Raw genomic sequence first — 27453 nt, forward strand, 5'->3', positions numbered from 1 at the left:
TGAGAGACTGACTTGATTTGTAAACTTTCACTTAAAGCACAATAAAAATTATTTAAAAAAAAAATTCAAGCCTCGAATTGCAATAGTGAAGGATTCTATGGGGATAATATTAAATGATGCAGGAAGCATCAAAAGAAGATGGCAGGAATACAAAGAGTCATTATACCAAAAAGAATTCGTCGATCAAGCATTTCAAGAGGTGGCATATGATTAGGAACTGATGGTACTGAAGGAAGGAGTCCACACTGCTCTGAAGGCATTGGTGAAAAACAAGGCTCCAGTAATTGAGGGAATATAAATTGAGATGTTTGAACAGATGCAGTGCTGGAGGTGCTCACTCATCTATGCCAAGAAATATGGAAGACAGCTTTTTGGTCAACTGACTGGAAGAGATCCATTTTTATGCCTAGTCCTAAGAACAGTGATCCAACCAAATGTGGAAATTACAGAACAATATCATTAATGTCACACACAAGCAAAATTTTACTGAAGATCATTCAAAAATGGCTGCAGCAGTATATTGACGGGGAATTGCCAGAAATTAAGGCCCGTTTCAGAAGAGAACCTGGAACCAGGGATATCATTGCTAATGTCAGATGGATCCTGGCTGAAAGCAGAGAATACCAGAAGGATGATTTCCTGTGTTTTATTGACTGTGCCAAGGCATTAGACTGTGTGGATCATGACAAATGATGGATAACATTGCCAAGAATGGGAATTCCAGAACACTTAATTGTGCTCATGAGGAACCTGTACATAGATCAAGAGGCAGTTGTTTGGACAGAACAAGGGGATACTGATTGGTTTAAATTCAGGAAAGGTGTGTGGCAGGGTTGTATTCTTTCACCATACCTATTCAATCTGCATCCCAAGCAAATAATCCAAGAAGCTGGACTATATGAAGAAGAATGGGGCATCAGGATTGCAGGAAGACTCATTAACAACCTGTGTTATGCAGATGACACAACTTGCTTCCTGAAAGTGAAGAGGACTTGAAGCACTTACTAATGAAGATCAAAGACCACACCCTTCAGTATGAATTGCACCTTAACATAAAGAAAACAAAAATCCTCACAACTGGACCAATGGGCAACATCATGATAAAGTTGTCAAGGATTTCATTTTACTTGGATCCACAATCAATAGCCATGTAAGAAGCAGTCAAGAAATCAAAAAAGGCTTTGCATTGGGTAAATCTGCTGCAAAAAAAAAAAAAAAAAAAGGTCCTCTTTAAAGTGTTGAAGAGCAAAGATGTTACCTTGAAGACTAAGGTGCGCCTGACCCAAGCCATGGTATTTTCACTCATATCATATGCATGTGAAAGCTGGACAATGAATAAGGAAGACTGAAGAAGAATTGATGCCTTTAAATTTTGGTGTTGGCAAAGAATATTGAATATACCATGAACTGCCAAAAGAACAAACAAATCTGTCTTAGAAGAAGTACAGCCAGGATGCTCCTTAGAGGCAAGGATGGTGAGACTGCATCTTACATACTTTGGACACATTGCCAGGAGGGATCAGTCTCTGGAGAAGGACATCATGCTTGGCAGGGTACAGGGTCAGCGGAAAAGAGGAAGACCCTCAACGAGGTGGATTGACACAGTGGCTGCAACAATGAGCTCAAGAATAACAACGATTGTAAGAATGGGTCAGGACCAGGCAGTGTTTAGTTCTGTTGTGCATCAAGTCGCTATGAGTCAGAACCAATTTGACGGCACCTAAGAACAACAACAATAACATATATATATGTGATATTTTTATTTTTTTGGTCCCTGTCACACTGATGTTGCCTAGACAATGGATCACTAAAACTTCAGCAAAAACCTTCATCCTCTATCATCCCTTTTGTTTAGGTTCTTTTTAAAGGACCGAGTCTAGCAGCAAGACCATTTTGCTACTCTCCTTAAGGATCCACCTCCTGCTTTGCTGGCAGCCTTGCTGTATTGAAATAACACCTTATGACCTACATAAAAGTAGTTTGACAAAACTTTGGGGTGGAAGATATCCCACTGATCTTAAATACACTTGATTTTCTCTTTCTCACAGTGGTTTTACTTTCCTTCTGCCTATGGGTGTTACTGAGCATGCAGGCTTGACTCCCTCCTTATCTTCAGAACTTTAGGCTCTATTTTCATGTTGCAAATATAAATGGGCAGTCCATGTGGATTTCATTTTTCTTTTGTCACCTGCTTAACTGTTCTAGGTGCCTGCTAGGTTCGATGGGAAAATTAGTTACATCCACTATTAATTTTTTCACTTTATTTTTCATGTATTATCTGAAAGAAAATGCTCAGATAGTCACTTAACTGCAGAAATGAGTCAGCTAGTGCCCTCTACTTTAGGGACAATACTGCTAATTATGCCTTTGAGGGTTATTGCAATCCATGAAACTAGAGGCTTGGTAGAAAATCCAGGTCTCTTCATGTCAGACACATTATATTAATTTTTTTTTTAATGTGAATATTTCTTCACTTATTCATTTCACTGTTTTAGGGCAAGTAGATTTCGAACAGCAGTCCTTGGGTGGAAGAAATGGTGAAGAGCTTGGTTACTAACTGAACGACTGGTGGTTAGAACCCACTCAGAGGTGCCTTGGAAGAAGGCCTGATGATCTTCTGAAAGATCACAGCCATTGAAAACTTCAAGTAGTTAACTCTGAAACACATGGGGTTGTGGGGTGGCCATACCATGAATAGGAATCTACTCAATGGCAACTGGTATGTTTGTTCGTTTTTTTAAAATCTTGAACAGGGAGTGTGTACCTGAGTTAGTCTACTTTGGCACCTCTGCTGGCTTCCTTTGAAGGCTAAGGCTCTGTACTCTGCATCTAAGTGTTGGTTTATTGGAAAGCAGCAGGCATGTGAGGGCAGGGCAAATGGCTTCTATACGCTTCTGATAGGAGAGCAAAGTAAAAGGAGAATCCTATTTTCTGGATATGGTTTAGTGAGAAGACTGCCTGGAAAAAAAGCCTGAGTCCATTTTTCTTGCGTCAGTTAAAAAACCAGTGATACCACAGTACAGGAAACAGAAGATGTAGAAGGTATGGGGATGAGAGGGTACCAGACAAAGAGGGGAGTTTTGAGATTTTTATCTATCCAGCACTGTGCCTGCTTGAAAGTACTTTTTCACAGGAGGAATTGGAGTTCTTTCTACATGTCGAAGTGAAAAAGATTGGTTTTACTTTATTTTGAGTTCATGTGAAGTTGATAAAAATAATAGCAAAAAATTTGTATGCTAAGCATTTCATATAAATAATATCATGTAATCCTCATACAAGCCTCTGGCGTTGGCACTATTATTACCACTTGTCTTAGCATTCTGGGGCTGCCATAACAAAATACCACAGAGTGGGTGGCTTTAAAGAACAGAACTTTGTTTTCTCATACTTCTGGAGAGCAGAAGTCTGAATTCAGCATGTCGGCAGGAACATGTTCTCTCTCTGCCTGCTCTAGAGAAAGTCACTTCCTTGTCTCCTCCAGCTTCTGGTAAGCGCAGGAGTTTCTTGGTATTCCTTGGCTTCCAGATCTATCTTTATGTAGCACCTGTCTTCCCCCTGTGTATAACTCCATTTCTGTGTCTGTCCTTCCTTTTTATCATAAGGAACCACTCCGAAAAGATTAGGGTTAGGACCCACCTTACTCCAGTATAGAAGCTTGGTGTGCAACATGGTTAGCAATTGGCTGCTAACTGAAAGATTGCCCATTTGAACACACCCATCAACTCCACAGGAGAAAAACTTGGCAATCTCCTGTAAAGATTATGGCCTAAAAAACCCTCTGGAGCAGTTATACTCTGTCACATGGTATCACTATGAGTTGAAATCAACTTGATGGCACACAACAACAACACACATACTCCAGTATGATTTAACTGCTAATACCATCAAAGAAAGACCCTATTCTCCAAACAAGGTCACATTCGCAGGTACAGGGCTTAGGACTTCAACATATCTACTCTGGGGACACAATTCAGTTCATGTTGTTGTCAGGTGCTGTCAAGTCAGTTCCAACTCGTAGTGACCCTAAGTAGAAGAGAATGAAACACTTCCCTGACCTGTGCCATCCTCATAATTGTTGCTATGTTTGAGCCCATTGTTGCAGGCATTGTGTCATTCCATCTCAGTGAGGGTCTTCCTCTTTTTTGCTGGCCCTCTACTTTACCAAGCATGATGTCCTTCTTCAGGGACTGGTCCCTCCTGGGAACTTGTTCAAAGTAAAGTGAGACGAAGTCTCACCGTCCTCGCTTCTAAGGAGCATTCTTCTGGCTTTACGTCTTCCAAGACAGATTTATTCCTTCTTCAAACAGTTCATGGTATATTCAATATTCTTTGCCAACACCATAATTCAAATGCATCAATTCTACTTTGGTCTTCCTTATTCATTTTCCAGCTTTCACATGCATATGAGGAGATTGAAAACACCATGACTTGGGTCAGGTGCACCTTAATCCTCAAAGAAAAATCTTTGCTTTTTCGTACTTTAAAGAGGGCTTTTGCAGCAGATTTTCCCAATGCAATGCGTTGTTTGATTTCTTGACTGCTGCTTCCTCGGGTGTTTTTTGTGGATCCAAGTAAAAGGAAATCCTTGACAACCTCAATCTTTTCTCCATTTATCATGATGTTGCTTATTGGTCCAGGTGTGAGGATTTTTGTTTTCTTTATGTTGAGGTGTAATCCATACTGAAGGCTGTGGTCTCTGATCTTCCTCAGTAAGTGCTTCAAGTCCTCTTCAGTTGCAGCAACCAAGACTGTCATCTGCATATTGTAGGTTGTTAATGAGCCTACCTCCAATCCTGATGCCAAGCTCTTCATATAGTCCAGTTTCTCAGATTATTTGCTCAGCATACAGATTGAATAATATGGTAAAAGGATACATCCCTGATGCACACCTTTCCTGATTTTAAACCATATAGTATCCCCTTGTTCTGTTCGAATGACTGCCACTCGGTCTATGTACACCTTCTACATGAGCAATTAAGTGTTCTGGAGTTCCCATTTTTTGCAATGTTATCCATAATTTGTTATGATCCACACAGTTGAATGCATTAGACTATGCGCAGGCATTCAGTTCAATCCATAGCACTATTATTATTCTCATTTTGTTGATCGAGTAACTGAGGTTTAGAGAGTTTATTTAGCTTGTTTAAAGTTACACAGCTTGTTCGCAGCTTGGACTCCCTAACATGCTGGTAGGACATCTTTATGGATAGTGACATTTATCAAGCCTCCAATCAAATATGAATATCCTCATTTCCACCAATTCATTTTCTAGAACCAAAGCATTCCCATTTCAATGTGTTACCTGATTCACTAGAATCCTTCACTGAAAAATAAAGAATGTCCCATTTTGTTTTCAACCTTACAAATACTTAGAAGTGCTTAAGCTTTTCATTTTTTTTACAGCTACATCATTTGGCTTAACATTGTGGATAATGTACACATGCTGGGGATTAGGATAATAGAAAAGAAGAGAAGAGGATTTGGGCAGAGGAAATTAAATGGGAAAGAAAGGTACTTACAACTGAGCACAATACAATATGATACAACAATTAGAACATCATTTTTAACAACAAAAAATAAGTTCAAAATGACATGTATTCATCTGTATCTCCAGAAAAATTAGAAACCTATAATGCTGGTACTGCCAGCACAAAATTAAGTTTTATTGTACATGGAGAAATGAAGTGATTGCAGCCCAGAAAAACTGGTCAGTAATCACTCATGGCTGGCTATCTTAGAAATCAATACAGATTGTTTCGTGATCAATATAACTGTAGTGCTCCTGAGCCAGTCAAGCCTAGTGACTGCTGTTGAGTCTAATGGAACCACCCAGACACATGAATTGAGCACATGTTTCAGTTTTTGGCCTCACAAAAGGAAGAGCATTAAACAAAGATATGGACTTATTTGGAAAGTGTGGGCGTGTAATTCTCTTGGTTTCCTGCTATACCTAGTTACTGCTTTGCCAAAATATATTTAGATATTTTATATCTGGTATCACAAAACATTTCTGCTTCACTGCACCCCTCTTCAAATTTTCACTCTGTAGCTCTTCTTCCAAATTCTTGAAGCCTTCCAAGAATGCTACTGCTACTTTTGATTACCTGCTTCTTAGAATTTACCCATAATACTATTTAATTTGACACAAATTGTTTTGTACTATTTCACTGAGCTGATATAGCAGGAAGCACCTTGTGGGATCCATAAGCCATTTAGCAATTTATCTTATTATATGCAGATAGTATGTAAGTTATTATTAATGTCATGCATTCAATCATGCAGTGAATATTTATTGATCATCTACTTCATGGCACACATCATTGTAATTGCAGAGGATATGAAATGAAGATGATACATTCCAGCTGGTGAGGACCTGGTTCTCTGGTGCAGGATATAACCGTCTAAGCTCATAATTCGTATACAGTATGGCTGGGTGAGGCAGGGAAATTCTCCCATAGGATTTCACACTGTCTGTTAGACACTCTACAACGCTAAGCAGGAGTTTGCTAGGATAAGGGGAGAAAAGGATGCCAGTCAGAGTGTCTAGCAGGTACAGAGTAAGGACAAGACACACTTAGGAAATGGTGGGGAGTTTGGCGTGACTTCAGTACCTGGTGAGTAGAGTCAGAGGAGATGGACAAGGAAGATAGGATGTCTAAGATTGTGACAGACCTTAAATGCAATGCTAGAGGAGGTTGACTTTTTTTGGAAGACAGTGGGAAGGATTTTAGAGAGAGAAATGACTGGATTAGAAGCCCCAAGGAGATGGAACTAGAAGGAAGTAGACCAGAGGTAGGGAGAACAATTGTAGATATTTAAGTAGGTAAGAAGATAGAAGATGAATTCTTAAGCTATATACGTATGTATGTTCTGATTCCTCAAAAAAACTCGAAGCTCCAGATGGAGTATTAAGCATAAGTCATGCTTTGCTTATATCCTTTTTTTCTATCACAGTTGTATGCACATGGTAGGCTCTTAGAAAATACTTGCCTTATGAATGGATCAGGAATCCATCTCTACTTAAAACATTCACTCACACAATGTGGGTCTTGACCCAGTGAACATGATGTCCATGTTAATGTCCATGTAAAGCTGTGTAATTTTTAACAGCATGGAAATTGTGACTTTAAGGATCACCCTACCAACAAAAGTATCTTGATGCTTCCCTTGGTGACTGAGTGCTCAGCAGTTTGCCACCAAAAACACTAAGTGAAATAAGTCAGACATAAAGGGACAAATATTGCATGATCTCACTTACGTGAAATACCTCGAGTAGGCAAATGTATAGAGATCAAAGTTTATTAGTGGTTTCTAGGAATTGGAGGCAGGGAGAAAAGGAGGTTTGGTGCTTAGCAGGTGATGCCAAAATTTAGAATTGGCTAGTGGTAATGGTTGTACCACCTTATAAATGTAATAATGCCACTGAATTGTCAATGTAAGAAATGTTGAAATGGCAATTGTTTAAATATATATATATATATAAAATCTTTGTAGATCTTCAATGTAGTAGCTTTTGAAGTTTTGGTTTCTTCTAGGTTTAATGGGGATGGAAATAAGAAATCTCAAAAGTACAACTATTATTTCATTATTATTGTTTTCTAATAATGATGATAGATTTCATTTATTTAATACTTACTCTATGACAATCACTCTTCTAACTACTCTGGACATTTTCACAAAACCCTGTGAGGTGGAACTTACTACTATTCCATTTTAGAAATGAGGAAATTAAGGGACAAAGAGTAATTTAAGATAAAATAGCTAGAAGAAATAGAGCTCTAACCCTGGTTTCCTGACCTCAAAACATATTCTACAACAGTGACTATAAAAAGGGAAGGGACAGACAGATTCAGTACAACACAGTGGTCAAGGACTCCTTGAATTTAAGTGCATCATTGTGGTGATGTTGTGGATTTTGATGGACTCTAGGCAGGCCTCAGGGAGAAGAAAGAAAAAGAGTAAAAGAGAGAAAGCAGAAGGAACTAAATTTGAAAAAAAAAAATAACAGTCTCACAGTAAGTGCTTAATAGATATTTTGAATGAAATGAAATATGAATAATAGAAACAAAGGAGAATTTTATAGCAGGGAGTAAAGAGAGCCCTCAACCGTGGCCTTGGGCTCCATCCTTGGTATAGAAAAACTGTGCATTTAGAGCACAAATATTTTTGTGGATTGTAGCTTCATTTACACCAGGCTATTTCTGCACCTGTTAACAAATACATAAATCTTCACCCACTGGTTTTTCGTTCTGGTTAGAATCAGCCTAACCAGATTCCTGTTGTTAGGTGCAGTTGAGTCATTTCCAACTCATAGCAACCCTATGGACAACAGAATGATACACTGTCTGGTCCTGCACCATCCTCACAATCATTGCTACGTTTGAACAAGAGATGAAATACCCAATGACTTAGGCTAGGTTCTCCAGAGAAGGAAAACCAGTAAAGCATACACACAGACACACATATATATGCATTTTTTTTATATATACAGTTGTTGCTGTTGTTAAAAAAAAAGCTATCAATTCAGTTCTGACTCATAGTGACCCTATGTACAACAGAACAAAACACTTCCTGGTCCTGTGCTATCCCAACAATCATTGTTATACTTGAGCCTATTGTTGCAGCCACTGTGTCAATCCGTTTCATTCAGGGTATTCCACTTTTTCACTGATCCTCTATTCTACCAGGCAGGTTGTCCTTCTCCAGGGACTGATCCCTCCTGATAACATGTCCAAAGTATATGAGATGTAGTCTCGCCATCCTTGCTTCTAAGGAGCATTCTGGTTGTACTTCTTCTAAGACAGATTTGTTCATTCTTTTGGCAGTCCATGGTATATTCAATATTTTTTACCAACACCACAATTCAAAGACATCAGTTCTTCTTTGGTCTTCCTTATTCATCATCCAACTTTTGCTGGATATTAGGCAATTGAAAACACCGTGGCCTGGGTCAGTCACGCCTTAGTCTTTTATATATAAATATATGTATATATAGAGAGATTGATATCAAGGAAATGGCTCAAGAGGTTGTAGAGGCTAGAACTTCCCAAGTCTGTGGGTCACATTAGAGGCTTCTCCTGATTCACATAGCCACAGGGGCTAACGAACCCAAGATCAGGAGGTCAGAGAACAGAGCTCTTGCTCACAGGCAGTGAAGATCAACAAATCCCAAGTTCGGCAGACAGGATGGCAGGAAAGCTGCTATCTCAAGTCCCAAGAACTGGAGGTCAGAAAACAGGAGCCAGCTGCAAGATCCAGTGGAGGAAAAGCCTCTGAGCCTTGCCAGAATATCCACTTATATTCAGTGCAGACCACATGGCCAAAAAATTTCCTTTTAACTGATTGGCTATTCACAGTAGATCCCATCATGGAAGTGATTACATTATATCAAATCTCATCAGGGAAGTGATCACATCATACAACTGCCAAACTATGTTGTAACTGCCAAACCACTGAGAATTATGGCCCAGTTAAGTTCACATAAAACCTAAATCATCACAGTCCACCCCTTGTCAACTTGGCCTCTGTACACATCTCCTTAAACCATACATAATCTCTGAACAAAGACAATTATAAAATTGTACTTGCACCTGACGTGATACAATGAACATATAAAACCAAAAATGCACTAACCCTGTTTATATATTTTGTAAGTGAAGAAAACAAAAGTATTCAATGCATGCAAACAAAGCAGAAATACTCATAACAATTACTGTCCTCATTTTTGCAACTGGTCACATGGTCGCAACTAGTTTTTAGAACTACCTTCTTCTACCACCCATTCTATATTCCCTTTGCCCCCAGCAAGTACCTCTGCTGGCCGTGGCTGTTTGCCTGGTGGGGTTACCCAGCCTTCATTCTTGAAGGGTCTGGGCCATTTGTAGTCATGTTGGAATTGGGTTATGGTAGGTTGCCATTGATTTTAATCACAGGGCATGGTAGTACTAAGAGACACCCTAAGGGATCTCCTACATTCCAGACGTACTCTTCTTTATCTCCATTATGTAATATCAACCTGATTTCCTCTTGGTAATCAGGATCAATCACACCAGCCAGTATGGTAACTCCCTTCTTTGCCTATTGATCCAGTGGCATAAGGAGCCCAAAGTGGTTCAGTGGCGTTCTTTGCTTCCAGTTCAATGGAATCAGTGATGGGTCTCCAGGTGGGAACATTCCTCCCTTTGGAACTAAGACCTCTAGACCCACAGAGCATAAGGTAGCAGGGACTGGAAGCAAAAATTTTGCAAGTGGGTCACTTGGGATAATAGTGAATGGTGCCTCTCCCATTTCCATCCCTTGGTTCCTGGACCCATGAATCTTGCGTATGGGAGAAACAGTTCTATATATTGGATGCTGGCTTAGAGCATATACAACCTCCTGGAGAACATCTCCCCAACTCTGTAAGGTATTGCCACCTAGTTGGCACAATAATTTTGTTTTTAGAAGGCCATTCCATTGTTCTTTAAAACCAGCTGCTTCAGGATGATGGGGAACATGGCCAGACCAGTGAATTCCAGGAGCACAGACTCATTGCCTCACTTCATTTGCCGTAAAGTGAGTCCCCTGATCCGAGGTGATGCTGGGTGGAATACCATAATGGTGGATAAGGCATTCTGTAAGTCCATGAATGGTAGTTTCAGCAGAAGCATTGCATGCAAGAAAGGTAAATCCACATCCAGAGTGTCTATTCTATTTTTTAAGAACGAAGTGCTGACCTTTCCGTGATGGAAGTGGTCCAATGTAATCAACATCCACTGAGTTGCTGGCCCATCACCTTGAGGGATGGTGCCATACTGGGAACTCAGTGTTGGTCCCTGCTGCTTGCATATTTGGCACTCAGCAGTGGCTGGCTCCAAGTCAGTCTTGGTGAGTGAAACCCCATGTTGCTGAGCTCACGGGTAACCTCCATCCCTGTCACCGTGGTCGCTTTCTTCATAAGCCCATTGAGCAATGATGGGAGTGGCTGGGAAAAGAGGATGACTAGTTTCCATAGAATGCGTCATCCTATCCACTTGATTGTTAAAATCCTCCTCTGCTGAGGTCACCCTTTGGTGAGCATTCACACGGGGCACAAATATCTTCAGTTCTTTGGTCCATTCAGAGAGGTCTATCCATATACCTCTTTCCCATCCTTCCTTGTTTCCAATTTTCCAATCATGTTCCTTCCAAGTCCCTGACTATCCAGCCAAACCATTGGCCACAGCCCATGAATCAGTATACAATCACACATCTAGCCATTTGTCCTTCCAAGTAAAGTGAACAATCAGGTGCACTGCTCAAAGTTCTGTCCATTGGGAAGATTTCCCTTCATGACCGTCCTTCAGGGAGTTCCCAGAAAGGGGCTGTAGTGCTGCCACTGTCCCCTTTCAAGTGGTGCCTGCATATTGTGCAGAGCCATTTGTATACCAGGCACGAGTTTTCTCTTCTTCAGTCAACTGATCATAAGGAACTCCCCATGAGGCCATAGATGCAGCCTGGTAGATGGAAGGTAATATAACAGGAGTGTGGACCATGGGCATTTGGGCCACTTCCTCATGCAATTTACTTGTGCCTTCAGGTCCTGCTCAGGCCCGGTCTCATATATATCACTTCCATTTAATAATGGAGTGCTGCTGTGCAACTTTATGACTCTGTGGGTCAGACAATGTCCAGTTCATGATGGGCAGTTCAGGGTACATGGTGACTTGGTGTGCCAGGGTTAAACGCTCAGTCTCTACTAAGGCCCAGTATCAAGCCAAAAGCTGTTTCTGAAAAGGAGAGTAGTTGTATGCAGAGGATGGCAGAGATTTGCTCCAAAATCCTAAAGGCCTGTGCTGTCATTCACCAATAGGGGCCTGCCAAAGACTCCAAAGAGCATCTCTATCTGCCACTGACATTTCAAGCACCATTGGATCAGCTGGATCATAGGGCCCAAGTAGCAAAGTGGCTTGCATGGCAGCCTGAAACTGTTGCAGATCCTTCTTTTGTTCTGGGCCTCACTCAAAACTAGCAGCTTTGTGAGTCGCTCAATGAATAGGCCAGAGTAGCACACCCAAATGAGGAATACGTTGCTTCCGACAATCCAAAGAGGCCCACTAGGCATTGTGCCTCCCTTTTAGTTGTGGGAGCAGCCGGATACAATAACTTATCCTTTACTTCAGAAGGAATATCTCAACATGCCCCACACCACTGGACCCCTAGAAATTTCACTGAGGTAGAAAGCACCTGAATTTTGGGGGATTAATTTCCTACCCTCTAGCACACAAATGTTTTACCAATAAGTCTGGACTCATTGATGCTTCCTCCTTACTAGGTTCAATCAGCATGCCATTAATGTAATGGACCAGTGTAATGCCTTGTAGAAGGGAAAGGTGTTCAAGGTCCTTGCAGACTAAATTATGACATGCAGCTGGAGAGTTGATGTAGCTCTGAGGTAGACAAGTGAAGGTGTGTTGCTGGCATTGTAAGCTGAAGGCAAACTGCTTCTAGTGCTCCTTTGAAACAGGTATGGAGAAAAGGCATTAGCCAGATGAATAGGTGCATACCAGGTACCAGGAGATGTTTTAAATTTGCTAGAACTGCAGCTGCAATTGGAGTCACTACCTCATTAAGTTTTCCATAATGCACTGTCATTGTCAAAGATCCATCTATTTTTTGCACAGGCCAGATAGCAAGTTGAATGGGGATGTGGTGGGAATCACCACCCCTGCATCCTTCAAGTCCTTGATAGTGGCAGTAATCTCCGCAATCCCTCCAAGAATGCAGTATTACTTTTGGTTTACTATTTTCCTAGGTAGGGGCAGTTCTAATGGCTTCCACTTGGCTTTTCCTACCATAATAGCCCTTTCTCCATTTATCAGGGATCCAATGTGGGGGTTCTGCCAGTTGCTAAGTATATCTATTCCAATTATGCATTCTTGAACTGGAGAAATCACTACAGGGTGGGTTTGGGGTCCAGTGGACCTACTGTGAGACAGACATGAACTAAAACTCCATTAATAACCTGACCTCCATATGCCCCTACTCTGACTGGTTGGCCACAGTGACGTTTTGGGTCTCCTAGAATTAGTGTTAGCTCAGAGCCAGTATCCAGTAGTCCCCAAAAAGTCTGATTATTTCCTTTTCCTCAATGTACAGTCATTCTTGTAAAAGGTCATAGATCCCTTTGGGAAAGGCTGGGAGAAAGATTAATAGTGTAATATTGGCAGTGTATTAGAGTCCTTCCTCGAGGGGACCCGGTCTTCCCTTCATTCAAGGGGTTGTGGGTCTTTAAACTCTCTCAATCTGGGAATCAAATTTTGGCAATTTGAGTGAGATTACTGTTCACTTGCCCTAGAATTCTGCTTGTACACATCAGGTGAATATTTAGTAGATTTCCTATGTATTTCACTCCTAAGGACACCATGACTAATTAGCCAATACCACTAGAAAAAAAAAATGAGTACATATGGGTCAGACTATTTTGATTACTCCTTTGACTCTGCTGTCCACTACTGTAGCCACACCTACCTTATCTTTGTTGATTGAGTGCCACCACTTTGCCCCTACTACCACGGGATCCAGTAAGCTCCATTGTAGTTAGGTGTCTTAATTTGATCAGGGCAGTTCCCACTGTCAAATCTGACTTACATAAAATAGCAATCACAGCAGTCTTCAAGGGTGCTGGGGCACCCTTCACAAATTTGTTCCTCACCGTTGTGGTAAAAGGTGTGTCCTATGGGGCACTCTGTGTGTGGGTCAGTGGGTCTAACCTGATTAATCCACTCTAGCATGCCAGTATCTATAAGCCTTTGGATACCTTCTTCTGCAGTATAACAAGGTAGGTCTGGTACTTGAACTTGATTTAGGGATTTAGGGTAGGCCACCTTATAGTTCATGATTCAGTGACCCAACCGAATAAACTATTAGATCCTTTCCTAACTTCTTGAGCTGAAACATTGAGTGAAGAATCTATGCTTAGTGGGCCTATATCAATAAACTGAGACTGATCCACGCATCTGCACTATACTGTAGGGCTGCTATGAGTCAGAATCGACTTGACGGCAATGGGTTTGGTTTTGGTTTTGGTTGATCCATATTTATGTTCCTTGCACCATTAATCCCACAACCTTTCTAGCCATTCCCACACATATTCCCCAGGCTTCTGTTTTATGTATTAGAAAAGTTAAGCAGTCCTTTTGGAGTGTATAGTATCTCCTCCTGGGTCACACTTTGTACTTCACCTTTTGGGGCTTACTGGGACTTAAGTCTAGTTATAGGTCTAGAAGCCAAAATCGGTGGTGGCGAAGTGTTTTGAGAACATTCAACATTGTCTTATAAAGCATCTGCCTCAGGCAATACCCCAGACAATGACTCACACAAGGGCTCTTTAGAGGCAGCTGGGCTAATCTCACTAGATGGGAGTGGGGGGGCTGATGGTTTTTTTTGGGCAGGGTGGTTTAGCAAACAAAAATGGAGCAATCTCTTCAGATGGGAGTGAGATGGCTGGTTCTGTTGGCAGGATGGAATTCAACGGAATTTAAGGGCTCAGTGTCTCCAGCTTCCTGATGATCTGCCCACATGTCCTCATCCTAAGTTTCATGATCCCATTTCTTCCCAATTAACATCCTCATTTCAGCTTTAGACACCTCTTCAGGTTAGCAACTGAGTTGGCATTGTAATTCAGCCACTCTTATGATAAGACTCTGGGTTAGGTTTTTGGCAGTATTGGTTCTGTTACTACAAGAAATAAGGCTTTCTTTCAAGGCACAAGTGGAAACTTTGAAGTTGTTTATGCAGCACTTGAGATTTGGCTCTGAAGCCCTGAGTTCATCTCTTTCTTTCACCAGTTTGTTTAGTGCAACTACAACCAACAAACCTTATACTTCTCATTATGACATGTGATCACCCAGAGCCTCACCTTTCACTAATATCTGATCTATTGGTGGTGATATTTTGCCTATTTGTATTGTCTCCTCATGCCATGGATTAGCAGTGCTGTCCTTACTACTGGAAGCAGAGTCATCTGCATCCTTAAGACTAACCAGACTTGAGAACCAATTTAGAAAACTCATCCTTACTCACCTCTCTAGAACCGCTCTCAGTACCGAATGTCTTAGGCTGGGTTCTCTAGAGAAGCAAAGCCAGTAAAGTCTATAGCTATATATATAAAGATTTATATCAAGGACATGGCTCACACAGTTGTAGAGGCTAGAAAGTCCCAAGTCCATGGGTCAGAATAGAGGCTTCTCCTGATTCACTTAGCTGCAGGGGCTGACACACCCAAGATCAGCAGGTCAGAGAGAAGAGCTCTTGTTCACAGGCTGAGAAGATTGACAAATTCTAAGATCAGAGAGCAAGACCACAGGAAAGCTGCTAGCTCGAGTTCCAAGAACTGGAGGTCAGATGAACAGGAGTCAGCTGCAGGATCCAGTGCAAGCAAAAGCCCACGAGCCTTGCCAGAGTGTCCACTTATATTCAGTGTAGGCCATACGCTCAAGGAACTCTCTTTCAACTCATTGGCTACTCACAGCAGATCTCATCATGTATGTGATCACATTATATCAAATCTCAAAATGGAAGTCATCACAACAAGGAACTGCCATACTACATCATAACTGCCAAACCACTAAGAATCATGGCCCAGCCAAGTTGACACACAACCTTAACCATCACGCCCATTAAGCAAGGTATACACAGGTTTACTTGTGCTTACTTGTTAATCTCTAGTGTACAGTTTCATCTGTTTTTCACCACATCAATGATGTGGTGAAGCGTCTGTGAAATTGAGCACTACGGACTAGTAAATAAACACAAGTAAACCCATGTGTACCTTGCTTACTGGTTAACCTGCCCCTGGTTTGAGCCCATTGTTGTAGCCCTTGTGTTCATCCATCTCGTTGAGGGTCTTTCTCTCTTTTACTAACCCTCTACCAAGCATGATGTCCTTCTCCAGGGACTGGTCCCTCCTGGTAACATATCCAAAGTACGTGAGATTAAGTCTTACCATCCTCTCTCTACTAAGGAGTATTCTGGCTGTACATCTTCCCAGACAGATTTGTTTGCTCTTCTTGCAGTCCATGGTGCATTCAATATTCTTCGGCAACACCGTAATTCAAACATATCAATTCTCCTTCGATCTTCCTTATTCATTTTCAGCTTTTGCACACATATGAGGTGATTGAAAATACCCTGGCTTAGGTCAGTCACACCTTAGTCCTTAAGATGACATCTTTACTTTTTAACACTTTAAAGAGGTCTTTTGCACAAGATTTACTTAATGCCATACACCATTTGATTTCTTAACTACTGCTTCCATGGATGTTTATTGTAGATCTGAGCAAAATGAAATCCGTGACCATGTCAATATTTTCTCCATTTATCATGGTGTTGCTTATTGGTCCAGGTGTGAGGATTTTTGTTTTCTTTATGTTGAGGGGTAATCCATACTGAAGGCTGTAGTCTTTGATCTTCATCAGTAAGTGCTTCAAATCCTCTTCATCTTCAGCAAGCAATGTTGTGTTATCTGCATCCTGCAGGTTGTTATTGTCTCCCTTCAATCCTGATGTCCAGTTCTTCTTCATATAATCCAGCTTCTTGGATTATTTGCTCGGCATACAGATTGAATAAGTATGATAAAAGGATACAGCCCTGATGCACACCTTTCCTGACTTTAAACCATGCAGTATCCCCTTGTTCTATTTGAACAACTGCCTCTTGATCTATGTACAGGTTCTGCATGAGCACAGTTAAAGTGTTCTGGGATTCCCATTCTTTGCAATGTTATCTATAATGTATTATGATTCACACAGTTGAATACCTTGGTGTAGTCAATAAAACACACATAAATTTCTTTCTGGTATTCTCTGCTTTCAGGCAAGTCTGTCTGACATCAGCAATGATATCCATCGTTCAGTGTCCTCCTCTGAATCCAGCTTTCTGGCAATTCCCTGTCAATGTACTGCTGCTGCTGTTTTTGAATTATCTGCGGCATTATTTTACTTGAATGTGATATTAAGGATATTGTGTGATAATTTGTGCATCCTGTTGGATCACTTTTCTTTGGAATAGGCACATATATGGATCTCTTCCAGTTGCTTGGCCAGGTAGCTGTCTTCCAAAATTTCTTGGCATAGTTGAGTGAGCACTTTCAGTGTTGCATCCATTTGTCGAAACATCTCAATTGGTACTGCATCAATTCGTGTAGCCTTGTTTTTCACCGATACCTTCAGTGCAGCCTGGGCTTATTCTTTCAGTATCATTGGTTCTTGTTCATATGCTACCTCCTGAAATTGTTGAACGTCAACCAATTCTTCTATGTTTTTCTTCCACCTTCTTTTGTTGCTTACGGTGTTGTTCATTTTTTTGTCCATAGAATCCTTCAGTATTGCAACTCAAGGCTTGAATGTTTTTATTCAGTTGTTTCAGATTGAGAAATACCGAGCATGTTCTCACCTTTTGGTTTTCTAACTCCAGGTCTTTGCACGTGCCATTATAATACTTTACTTTTTCTTTTTGAGCCATCCTTTGAAATCTTCTATTCATTTCTTTTACTTCATCATTTTTTGTTCGCTTTAGATATTCTGCATTCGAGAGCAAGTTTTAGAGTATTTTCTGACATCCATTTAGGTTTTTTTTTTCTGACTTATAAATGACCTTTGGCTTTCTTCATGTATGATGCCTTTAATGTCATCCCACAACTGGTCTGCTCTTCAGTTGTTAGTGTCCAATGCATCAAATCTGTTCTTGAGATTGTCTCTACATTCAGGTGGGATATATTGAAGGTCATACTTTGGCTCTTATGGACTTGTTTTAATTTCTTTAGCTGCAAGTGGAACTTCCATAGGAGCAATTGATGGTCTGTTCCACAGTTGGCCCCTGGCCTTATTGTGACTGATGATACTGAGCTTTTCCATTGCCTTTCCACAGATGTAGTCTATTTAGTTTCTGTGAGTTCAGTTTGGTCCATGTGTATAGTTGCTGCTTGTGTTTTTGAAAAAAGGTATTTCTAATGAATAAGTCATTAGTCTTGAAAATTCTATCATCTTATGATACTTATCATACTTCAAATGAAATATCGAGGAAAAACAACTGTAAAGCAGCCTATATTCCTGATTCCGTGTCTAAAATTCATATATTCTGTAAAATCAATTGCTCTGGTGTATAAAATGTATTCTCAAATAACATGAAAGATTATGCTAGAATTGTATGTGAAGGATGGAATGTTTTTTACAATTCGATACAGACAAAATGATTAAAAAGCCCGCCCGCCTTTTCCCTTTGTTGTTCTGTCTCTTTTAATTTGGGTCCCTTTGGGTTGGCTGTAACTGGTGGAAAAGAAATGCAGTCATAGAATGAGCAGCAGGATATTGTTGAATATGGAAATCATTCCTATACTGTAGCGCAGAATCTCATTACTTCTATCGATCATTCAGTTGGTCTTTGCTCTGTTTTATTTAGTATTCGGTTATATAATTGGCATCATTAGAGCATTATTGCCTCCTTTCATAAGGCATGTGGTTTGCTAGTCATTAGCAATCTTGATATATATGTCAAGGACATCAGACTAAGAAGACAACCAAACTTTCCACAGCAGGGTGGCTGGCACTAACTAGGCCTCTCTCTAGCTAACCCTTTTTTTCCCACTGTAAATATCACTGGAATTATAATACTTCAGATGCAAGCCCTCCACTAACTGACTTTTAGTTACCTTAGCCTTGGAAGTGATTCTTCCTCTAGAGTGAATCTTTATTAAAGATGTATCATTTTATAGACCCATGAGATCTATGTTAAAATCCATTATAGCTTGTTAAAAAGTCAGTTATAGCACTTTTAAGATTATCTGGGTGGGATGGGGTTATTCAGAGATAAATATAGAACTCTCAGCATTTGTGTAACAATGGAATTGGGAATGGCACAAAATTCACCTCCTGGTCAAAAAAATAAGTTTCAAATATGATTGAGTTTTTTTAAGCTCATTATTCAGCATGATCTTCACCTGTATGGTCTTCATCAGAAATATACCTATAATTCTTCATTACTTAAGTCTTTTATCCCCTGGTCATTGTCATCTGCTAATACACATGATAACGGAAGAACTAGGCTGGAGTGGGAAACAAGGAGCTCTGAGTTCACATTCATACTCTCCACTGAGTAGATCTAGGATGCTGGGGGAGTCATTTCTCCTTCCAACTCCCACCTTCTTTTTCATATGAGCTGATTGGTTTTGGGAGTTTAAATTCAAATGCCATTGGAGGTCTGGAAAAAAGATGACATAAAGGGGCTGAATATAAGACAACATGTAGGGATAAGGTTTGTGGGAATTGGAGAGTATATGTCAATACGGCCTGAAAATAAATCATCCTGCCCTGGAAAATACATCTACATGCAATGTTTGACCTGCTGTTGCTAGGTGCCATCAAGTCGGTTCTGACTGATAGCAACCCTATGTATGACAGAATGAAACACTGCCTGGTCCTGTGCCGTCTTTACAATCCTTGTTATGCTTGAGCCCATTGTTGCAGCCACTGTGTCAATCCATCTCATTGAGGGTCTTCCTTTTTTTCGCTGACCCTCTACTTTACCGAGCATGATGTCCTTCTCCAGGGACTGAATCCTCCTGACAACATGTCCAAAGTATGTAAGATGCAGTTTTGCCAGCCTTGCTTCTAAGGAGCATTCTGATTGTACTTCTTCCAGGACAGATTTGTTCATTCTTTTGGCAGTCCACGGTATATTCAACATTTTTCACCAGCACCACAATTCAAAGGCATCAATTCTTCTTTGGTCTTCCTTATTCATTGTCCAGCTTTCACATGCATATGATGCAATTGAAAATACCATGGCTTGGGTCAGGCACACCTTAGTCTTCAAGGTGACATCTTTGCTCTTCAAAACTTTAAAGAGGTCGTTTGCAGCAGATTTGCCCAATGCAATGTGTCTTTTGATTTCTTGACTGCTGCTTCAGTGGGTGTTGATTGTGGATCCAAGTAAAATGAAATCCTTGACAATATCAATCTTTTCTCCATTTACCATGATGTGGCTATTTGACCCCTATTTACTGGTTTATCACTGCTGGGCTTTATAATCTTTCTTTTATTGCTGGGGGGTCCTAAATATTCTGGTTCTACTGAAGTGTTTAAATAAAAAGAGAGAAGAAAAAACCTAAATGGAATGCTTTCAATTAAAAAAAAGGTGGGGCGAGGGGACGACAAAGCAAATCATGTGAGGATAAAAACTGGCTTTGTTTAAATAGAACAGAAAAAGACCAGCAAGTCATAGTTAAATATAAGTTGAATGTGACTAGCTAGTGTGGGTAGTATTGTGGAAAGAAAAAAAGCCAACATAATGCTGAAATACAACATAAAGAGCATATTACACAAGCATCAGTAAGTCATCTTTCCACTGTATTCAGCTTGGGTCTGACCCTCATTATATCAGGAGTCCAGATGTAGTCAGTGACACTTAAAAGGCATATGAAAAAGCTGGGAAGTGCCCACAACTTAAAAGAATAAAAAATTGTTTCTTTTGAGGAAAGGCTCAAGGAATTTGAATTTATCAACCTGGAAGAAAGAAAGAAAGAAAGCATTTGATATAAGTATTCTTTGAGTACAGGATGTATTTTCATTGAGGATGTGAAGCAGTTTCCTCTATGTCTGTGAGTGAAGACCAGCTAGAATAAATGAACCTAAATCAAAGCAATGGATATGTGATTGAATATTAGGAAGAATAATATCTTGCACATTAAACAAACCAGTTTCTGTTGAGTTGATTCCAATTCATGGCAACTCCATGTCTGTCAGAGTAGAACTGTGCTTTATAGGGATTTCAATGGCTCATTTTGAGAAAGTAGATCATTAAGCCTTTCTTTCCAGGTGCCTCTGGTGGACTTGGACTTCCAGCCTTTTAGTTAGTAGCTGTCTTAGGCTGGGTTCTCTAGAGAAGCAAAACAAACAAACCCATTGCCATCAAGTTGATTCTGACTCATAGCAATCCTATAGGACAGAGTAGAACTGCCCCACAGGGTTCCTGAGGAACACCTCGTGGATTCAAACTGCTGACCTTTTGGTTAGCAGCCATAGCTCTTAACCACTATGCCATTAGGGTTTCCAAATATATATATATATATATACACACAGAGATTTATGTGGAGGAAATGGCTTATGCGATTGTATAGAGTGGAATGTCCCAAGTCCATGGATTAGGATAGAGACTTCTCCTGATTCATGTACCCACAGGGGCTGGTGAACCCCAGATCAGCAGGTCAGAAAGCAGGGCTCCATTCACAGGCTGTGAATATAGATGAATTCCAAGATCAGCAGATGAGTGGACAGCTCAAGTCCCAAGAACCAGGGGTAAGATGAATAGGAGGCAGCTGGAGGATCCAAAGGGAGCAAAAAGCCAGAACGTCTCCTTATGCTTGGATGCAGGCCACACCCCCAAAGAAACTCCCTTTCAACTGATTGGCTACTCACAGCAGATCCCATCATGGGAGTGATTACATATAAACACCGAGAATCATGGTCCAGCCAAGTTGACACACAATCTTAACCATCACAGTAGCCAAGGGCATTGACTGTTTGCCCCACCCAGGGATTCCTAACTTGTATATTCTTGTTATGTTTTGTGCTATCGAGTGGATTCCAGAGTAGAATTGCCTCATTTTTATCTGGCTTGCTCTGGTTTCCCTGGCATAGGGGAAACTCTGTATTTAGAGTTCCTTAGACCAAGAGAACAAACTGATTGACCATCAGTCCCAAATTCCCAGGAGAGATGTTCTGTTATGTCTCCCTTTGGGCAAGTGTTCACCTCGATTCAATAAACTCTACCTTGAGATAGGGTGAGAGTTACTTGGTACCAATATTGGTAACAGGGTCTTCTAGCATAGGTGGATGATGTAGTTCTTGAAGAAAGGGGGTTGTCTTAGTCATCTAGTGCTGCTATAACAGAAATACCACAAATGGGTGGCTTTAACAAAGATAAATTAATTTCTTCACAGTAAAAGAGGCTAAAAGTCCAAATTCAGGGTGTCAGCTCCAGGGGAGGGCTTTCTCTCTCTGTTGGCCTTCTCATCAAACTTCCCCTGGTTTAGGAGCTTTTCTGCACAGGTACCCCAGGTCCAAAGGACACGCTCTGCTTCCAGTGCTTCTTTCTTGGTGATATGAAGTCCCCTTCTTTGCTTGCTTCTCTTTCCTTTTATCTCTTGTAAGATAAAAGGTGGTGCAGGCCACGCCCCAGGGAAACTCCCTTTACATTGGATCAGGGATGTGACCTTAATAAAGGTGTTACAATCCTACCCTAATCCTCTTTAACATAAAATTACAATCACAAAATGGAGAACAACCACACAATTGGGCCAAACCAAGTTGATACATATTTTGGGGGGACACAATTCAATCCATGACAGGGGTTTATTGTGATAGGAGCAGACACCCTGAAAATCTACCATAATAACTATGGCCATCATTACCTTTATCAAAAAAAGTACAAGATGCTTACATAAAGACTTTTGTAGCTGCGTCCTGTTATAGGGGGAAAAAATCACAAAGTTTAATAAAGCAAAAAGAGAGTTTTATTCGGTATATATTGAAAAAGACAAAAGCAGGAAGTGGACAAGCATGCTGCCACAGCCATGTCTACCCAGAATCATCAGCATATATTAACATTACAAAATGGGCAAAGCCACGAAAGCTTCACCTTTTCACAAATTGGCTAGAAACTGTGATCCTACATTTTGAATTGTCTTTCTTAACGGTCATTGGTACAGGTTTCAGTAATGACAGTCAGGAGGGTCTCCATTGGTCCAACAAATTTCTAATAGAAAAAGGTGGAAAGTTTTTTGTGTTCTGGATTATGTGAAAGGTTCCCTAAAGGATACTTTCAAATATTATTCTATCTACTGTCTTTACTTCGGGGCCCAGTTGATGTGTCCTTATGAGTCCTTTTGAGCCCAGCTTCAGCTGGGTCACATTCTCTATGCTCAAGAACAGGGAATAATAACTCCAATATTATTTCCTAAATCAGTCCTTCCTTGCTAGGAGTTTATAGCTGGATCCAAGTATCGAAAGAACCAAGTATTGTGCTTTTCTTGGGCTGGAACAGGCTGTAACAGCTCATCTACTGTCCTAAATCATTTTAAATATTCTCTAGCATGTACTTGGTTAGCACTGAGACTTCAGGGAAGCGGGAAGTCATAGAAATTTGTGATTTTGCAATCCTGGATACTGTAATAAGGGAGCCTCAGCTCACTTTAGAATATAGGCTTTTTCTCTGTCAGAACGGTCTCTACTACTACTTGAACCAGCAGCCCAGCCACTGTGGGTCTTGTCCTACTTTCTCTGCTTCCTCACCCATGACTTCCTACTAGTGCAGCTATGCTCAGGTTGGAGCAGGTTCACAAACTACTTTATGCTGGTGATTGCTTCTGGGACTTGTTTCACGGTGCAGTAGGCTTTATAAACTCCTCAGTAGATGTAAACCTGTAAATAGATGTAAATCTGGCCTGGATTGCTCACATCACTTCCTCAACTCTCTACGTGACTTGGGCTGTGGGGACATACCTTGGGATTACCTGGAGGCATAGGGCCAGCTGTTAGCATTAATGAATATCCCCTGCTAACCCTACTGTCCCTCAGGGTCTATCCAATTGCTAATAAACCTTTGTAAAGCCCAGAAAACAGCTTCGGTTACTCCAGCTGTTACTTATGGAGGTCAGAATTTTTCCCTCTTGATACATTCCTTGGTGGGTTGTAGGTGAACACATTCAATTACATCATTATTCTTAACAGTGGCATCACAAAAGTTGGTGTCACCCAGTGTAGTAACCAATGATGTCACCCCCCTCCCCCCAGGGGCCTCCTGTACCAGACCATTCAGAACCCTCAGTAATGTTTTTTGTACTAATGTTCCTCGTAAATCGTAATTCCCATATATCGCCCCTTCTTTTCCTGTAATTATTACTTCATTCTCAAAAAAAAGTTATTGATATATGTTCACAAATACTAATTACCACAATGTGGTAGTTAAAACACCAGAAAACTTGACAAAATCAGTGACTATAAAAACACAGACAGCAAAGAAAAAAACAGCGCACGCCTGAGCGAAGTGCAGATGAAACCATGTGATTCCAAGCGTCATTGTTAATTAGGTAATAACGACAGCTCTGACTAGAGCATGTTAGAAGGTTGAAAAAGTAAATTAGCATAGAGTTTTAGCCTTGTAGAAATGAAAATGTTATGAAAAATGTTTTCGTTGTTATAACTAACTACAGGAATATTTTTATGAAAAATAATAAATTTCTGCTGAAACAAAAAAAAATTTTTTTTTTTATTTTTTTTTATTACCACACAAAAATTTTATAGAAAGTCATTTTGGCATCACCCCGTCTGGCTGTGTCACCCGGTGTGGTCCACACCCTCCCACACTCTCCTTGGTGATGCCACTGATTCTTAACAGACAACAGAGCCAAGGAAAAATTCCCCCCTCTTCTCATATCACCTGGACAGATATTGCTTTTAGCCTGAAATGGTTGATGGCGTCCTACTGTTACAGAATAATGCCCCAGTTTCTTAGTGTGGTATCCAAAGGTTTCTAATCTGACTCTAGCCCATCTTTCTGGCCTTATCCATAACCCCATGCCAGCCTCATGGGTCTGCTTGCTGTTGCTGAATCCTTACTTCCCATGCTTTGAGTGTGCTATTTTCTCAGCCTAGGGTGCCCTTTTCATCACCATCTCTTTAAATTCTGCCCACCTTTGAAATCCTAGATCTAGTGTGATCTCTTCCATAGAAAATTGCTTAATCTCCCAAATTGGAACGAATCCCTTCTCCTTGAGTTATCATCACACCGTCTTTATAACCTTCTTAGACAACTGGCCTTGCTTGGAGCTGTATTATTATTGTTAAAGTGTTTACTTCAGCGTCCTCCCTTCAGTTCCTTGAGGACTGGGACAGTATCTTTTCTCTCTCTCTTTTTTTTTGTATATACAGCCCCCTCCAGCATGCATCCAGTGCTTTAGAATAATAAGTATCATTTACTGAGCATTTACTTGGTTAAGAGTTACTGCTGCTAACCAAAAGGTTGGCAGTTTGAATCTACCAGGTGCTCCTTGGAAACTCTGTGGGGCAGTTCTACTCTGTCCTATAGGGTCACTATGAGTCGGAATCGACGGCAATGGATTTGGTTTTTTTTTTTTTTTGAGCATTTACTATGTGCTGAGTTGGGAGCCCAGTACATTAGGTACATTATTTCATTTATTATACAATCTTTTTTTTTCAGATGAAGGAATGAAGATTTAGAGAGTTTGAGTAACTTCCCCAAGATTACACAGCTCGAAAGTGGTAGAGGCAGAATTTGAACCCACTTCTCTCTGACTTCAAAACCCATGCTTCTCACCACTAGTCTATAATGCTGTCTCTCAGTGCTCAATATATGCATGCCAAATTGATTTGGATTAAATAGCCTTTTCATTTTGATAAGAACTTATTCATATTAAAGGTGAGCTCATGGAGCAGCCCCCGGTCATGACTGCTGTTGCTGAGGCTGCCACCAACTTCCCTCTCTAATTCCCAGCAAGATGATTGCCTACTAGAGGGTCAGGGAGATTATGAGCCCCACAGTGTCATAAAGGATCAAAGTGCATTGCTGATCTTGGCCCAGCCATGCAGTAGCTGAACAAAGGTGAGGTGTTGGATGCATTTGCCATGCTAAGGAAAGAATAGCCGAATGTTAACCAGCACATTAATCATACTGACAGATGGTCTGCCTGGCTGGGGCTCTTAAACAGGCTCTTCCTCTCTTGCAAGCTCACTGCTGTGTACCTATGAGTGTGAAGGGAATAACATAAGATATACGTTTATATGGGGAACCAGGGAAGCCTTATTAATAGCTAAAATAAATGGTTAGGCTCTCTGCAATTATCTTTATTCAGCTTGCCCAGGACACTGACCCTTTTCTTTCTATCATGCCAGCCACACCCACGTCAATGCATTTAAAATCTATGTTCACATTCTGGTCCCACGCCCAGCATGGCTCCCTGTCACAGCTTCACACATAGCACTGAAAATGGCTACCGCCAACCAGGCAGGTAAGTGTGCATTCTGAGGAAATTTGCTGTCCCTCAGCTTTATTTCTGTTGGCTCAGTGGGCAGATTCTAATTTGAACTAGGCAAAATTTAGTCTGCCTGCGGCTGGTGGGCAGGTGTTGATTTTATGGCTGCGGTGCTTGAGTTGCTAGAGCATCCAGATATTGCAGGCTGACGTCATCTCAATAGGAAAGTCAAGCTTCATTCGATGAGGACCCCTGGGTCTCAGTAAATCCCATCTTGGACTGGTCTGAATTCCATCTGACTGACAGTGTCTTGATCTATCATTTGTAGAGATATATTCCCATGACCATCATCTCCACCATCCCCACCATCTCCATCTCTACCATCCCCAACAGCTCCATCTCTACCATCCCCACTATCTCCATCTCTGCTATCTCCACCACATCCATCTCTCTCTCCATCTCTACCATCCCCACCATCTCTATCTCTGTCCATGCTGAGACCCAGCCAATTCAAAGGGCAAACCTAGGTCAGATACAAAAATAGATAAACGTGTTTCCCATCCTCAGTGGGATAGAGTGGCATGGGGTAGGAGAAACTTTTGTTAAAGAAAAAGAAAAAATCGTGAAAGCAAAAGAGGACAAAGTATGTCAGCTCAACTTTCCCCTGCCCCTGTTTTTTTTTTTAATAGGGGAAAAAAAAACTTAATCCCCATGCTAGGCCTTTGAAATATGTTTTATTGCCCCTTTTTCGGAACAGAGAAGACTAAGAGGCAGAAATAGTAAGTAACATGGCCAAAGTGACAAGGGTTGTAATTGGTGGGGCTGAGATCTAGGGCAGGCTTATCTGATTCTAATGCTCACCTCTGTCTGCTGTGATGACCTGTCACATTTCCCAACACATTTCATGCTGCCTTTTCTCTGAAACAAACCAATTAGTGGTGAGAGGAGTGAAATGTTAGGAAGAATCGATACTTTTCCTTTATTGCTGTGTTTAATGGACAGTTCTATGCCAAACTGCCCAAAGCCCTTATGCACTCTGAGAAAACCCAAAACTGAAACTCTTGATCAATACATCCTACAACTCTAGGCGGGAAGGCATCCACCTGGAGTAACGTTCTTTTGATTGGAGACTCAGAGCATTCATCTCTCCTCCATGGTTTTTCAGGCAGAACAAAATACTTGGTTCATGGTCAGACCAGTTGCTTGTTAAACCCAGGAAGTGTGATGTAGAGTGACACATTCCTTGTGTATTTTGAATGAAGTCTTCATTGGTTGTTCACAATTGAGTCTTCCAAGCCTTGCTAGTTTGGGAAGTGGGCCAGGGCTATTTGTATTCCTGATGACAGAGTCCTGAGACCAGACTAACTTTGCTACTATTTTGATCCGTAATATTAGCTCTCAATCTCCTGGATGTCTGGATACAAATGGCAGAAATAGACCATAAAAGC

The 27453-nt window shown here is 40.9% G+C and overlaps 1 protein-coding gene across 2 annotated transcripts in view; it reads left to right on the forward strand.

Annotated features, from left to right (window-relative positions):
* The window catches only part of KCTD16 (potassium channel tetramerization domain containing 16), a 335835-nt gene that overhangs the window by 107922 nt on the left and 200460 nt on the right, over positions 1-27453 (forward strand). The window contains exon 2 of one of the 2 annotated variants that reach the window (XM_023550283.2): positions 23745-23771. The exons of the other annotated variant lie outside the window; for it this stretch is intronic. Coding sequence (XP_023406051.1) covers positions 23745-23771 — 27 coding nt within the window. The remainder of the gene's footprint in view (positions 1-23744; positions 23772-27453) is intronic. 2 annotated transcript variants of the gene reach the window in all.

This window comes from Loxodonta africana, chromosome 2 (assembly GCF_030014295.1).
Source record: "Loxodonta africana isolate mLoxAfr1 chromosome 2, mLoxAfr1.hap2, whole genome shotgun sequence".
Taxonomy (NCBI): domain Eukaryota; kingdom Metazoa; phylum Chordata; class Mammalia; order Proboscidea; family Elephantidae; genus Loxodonta; species Loxodonta africana.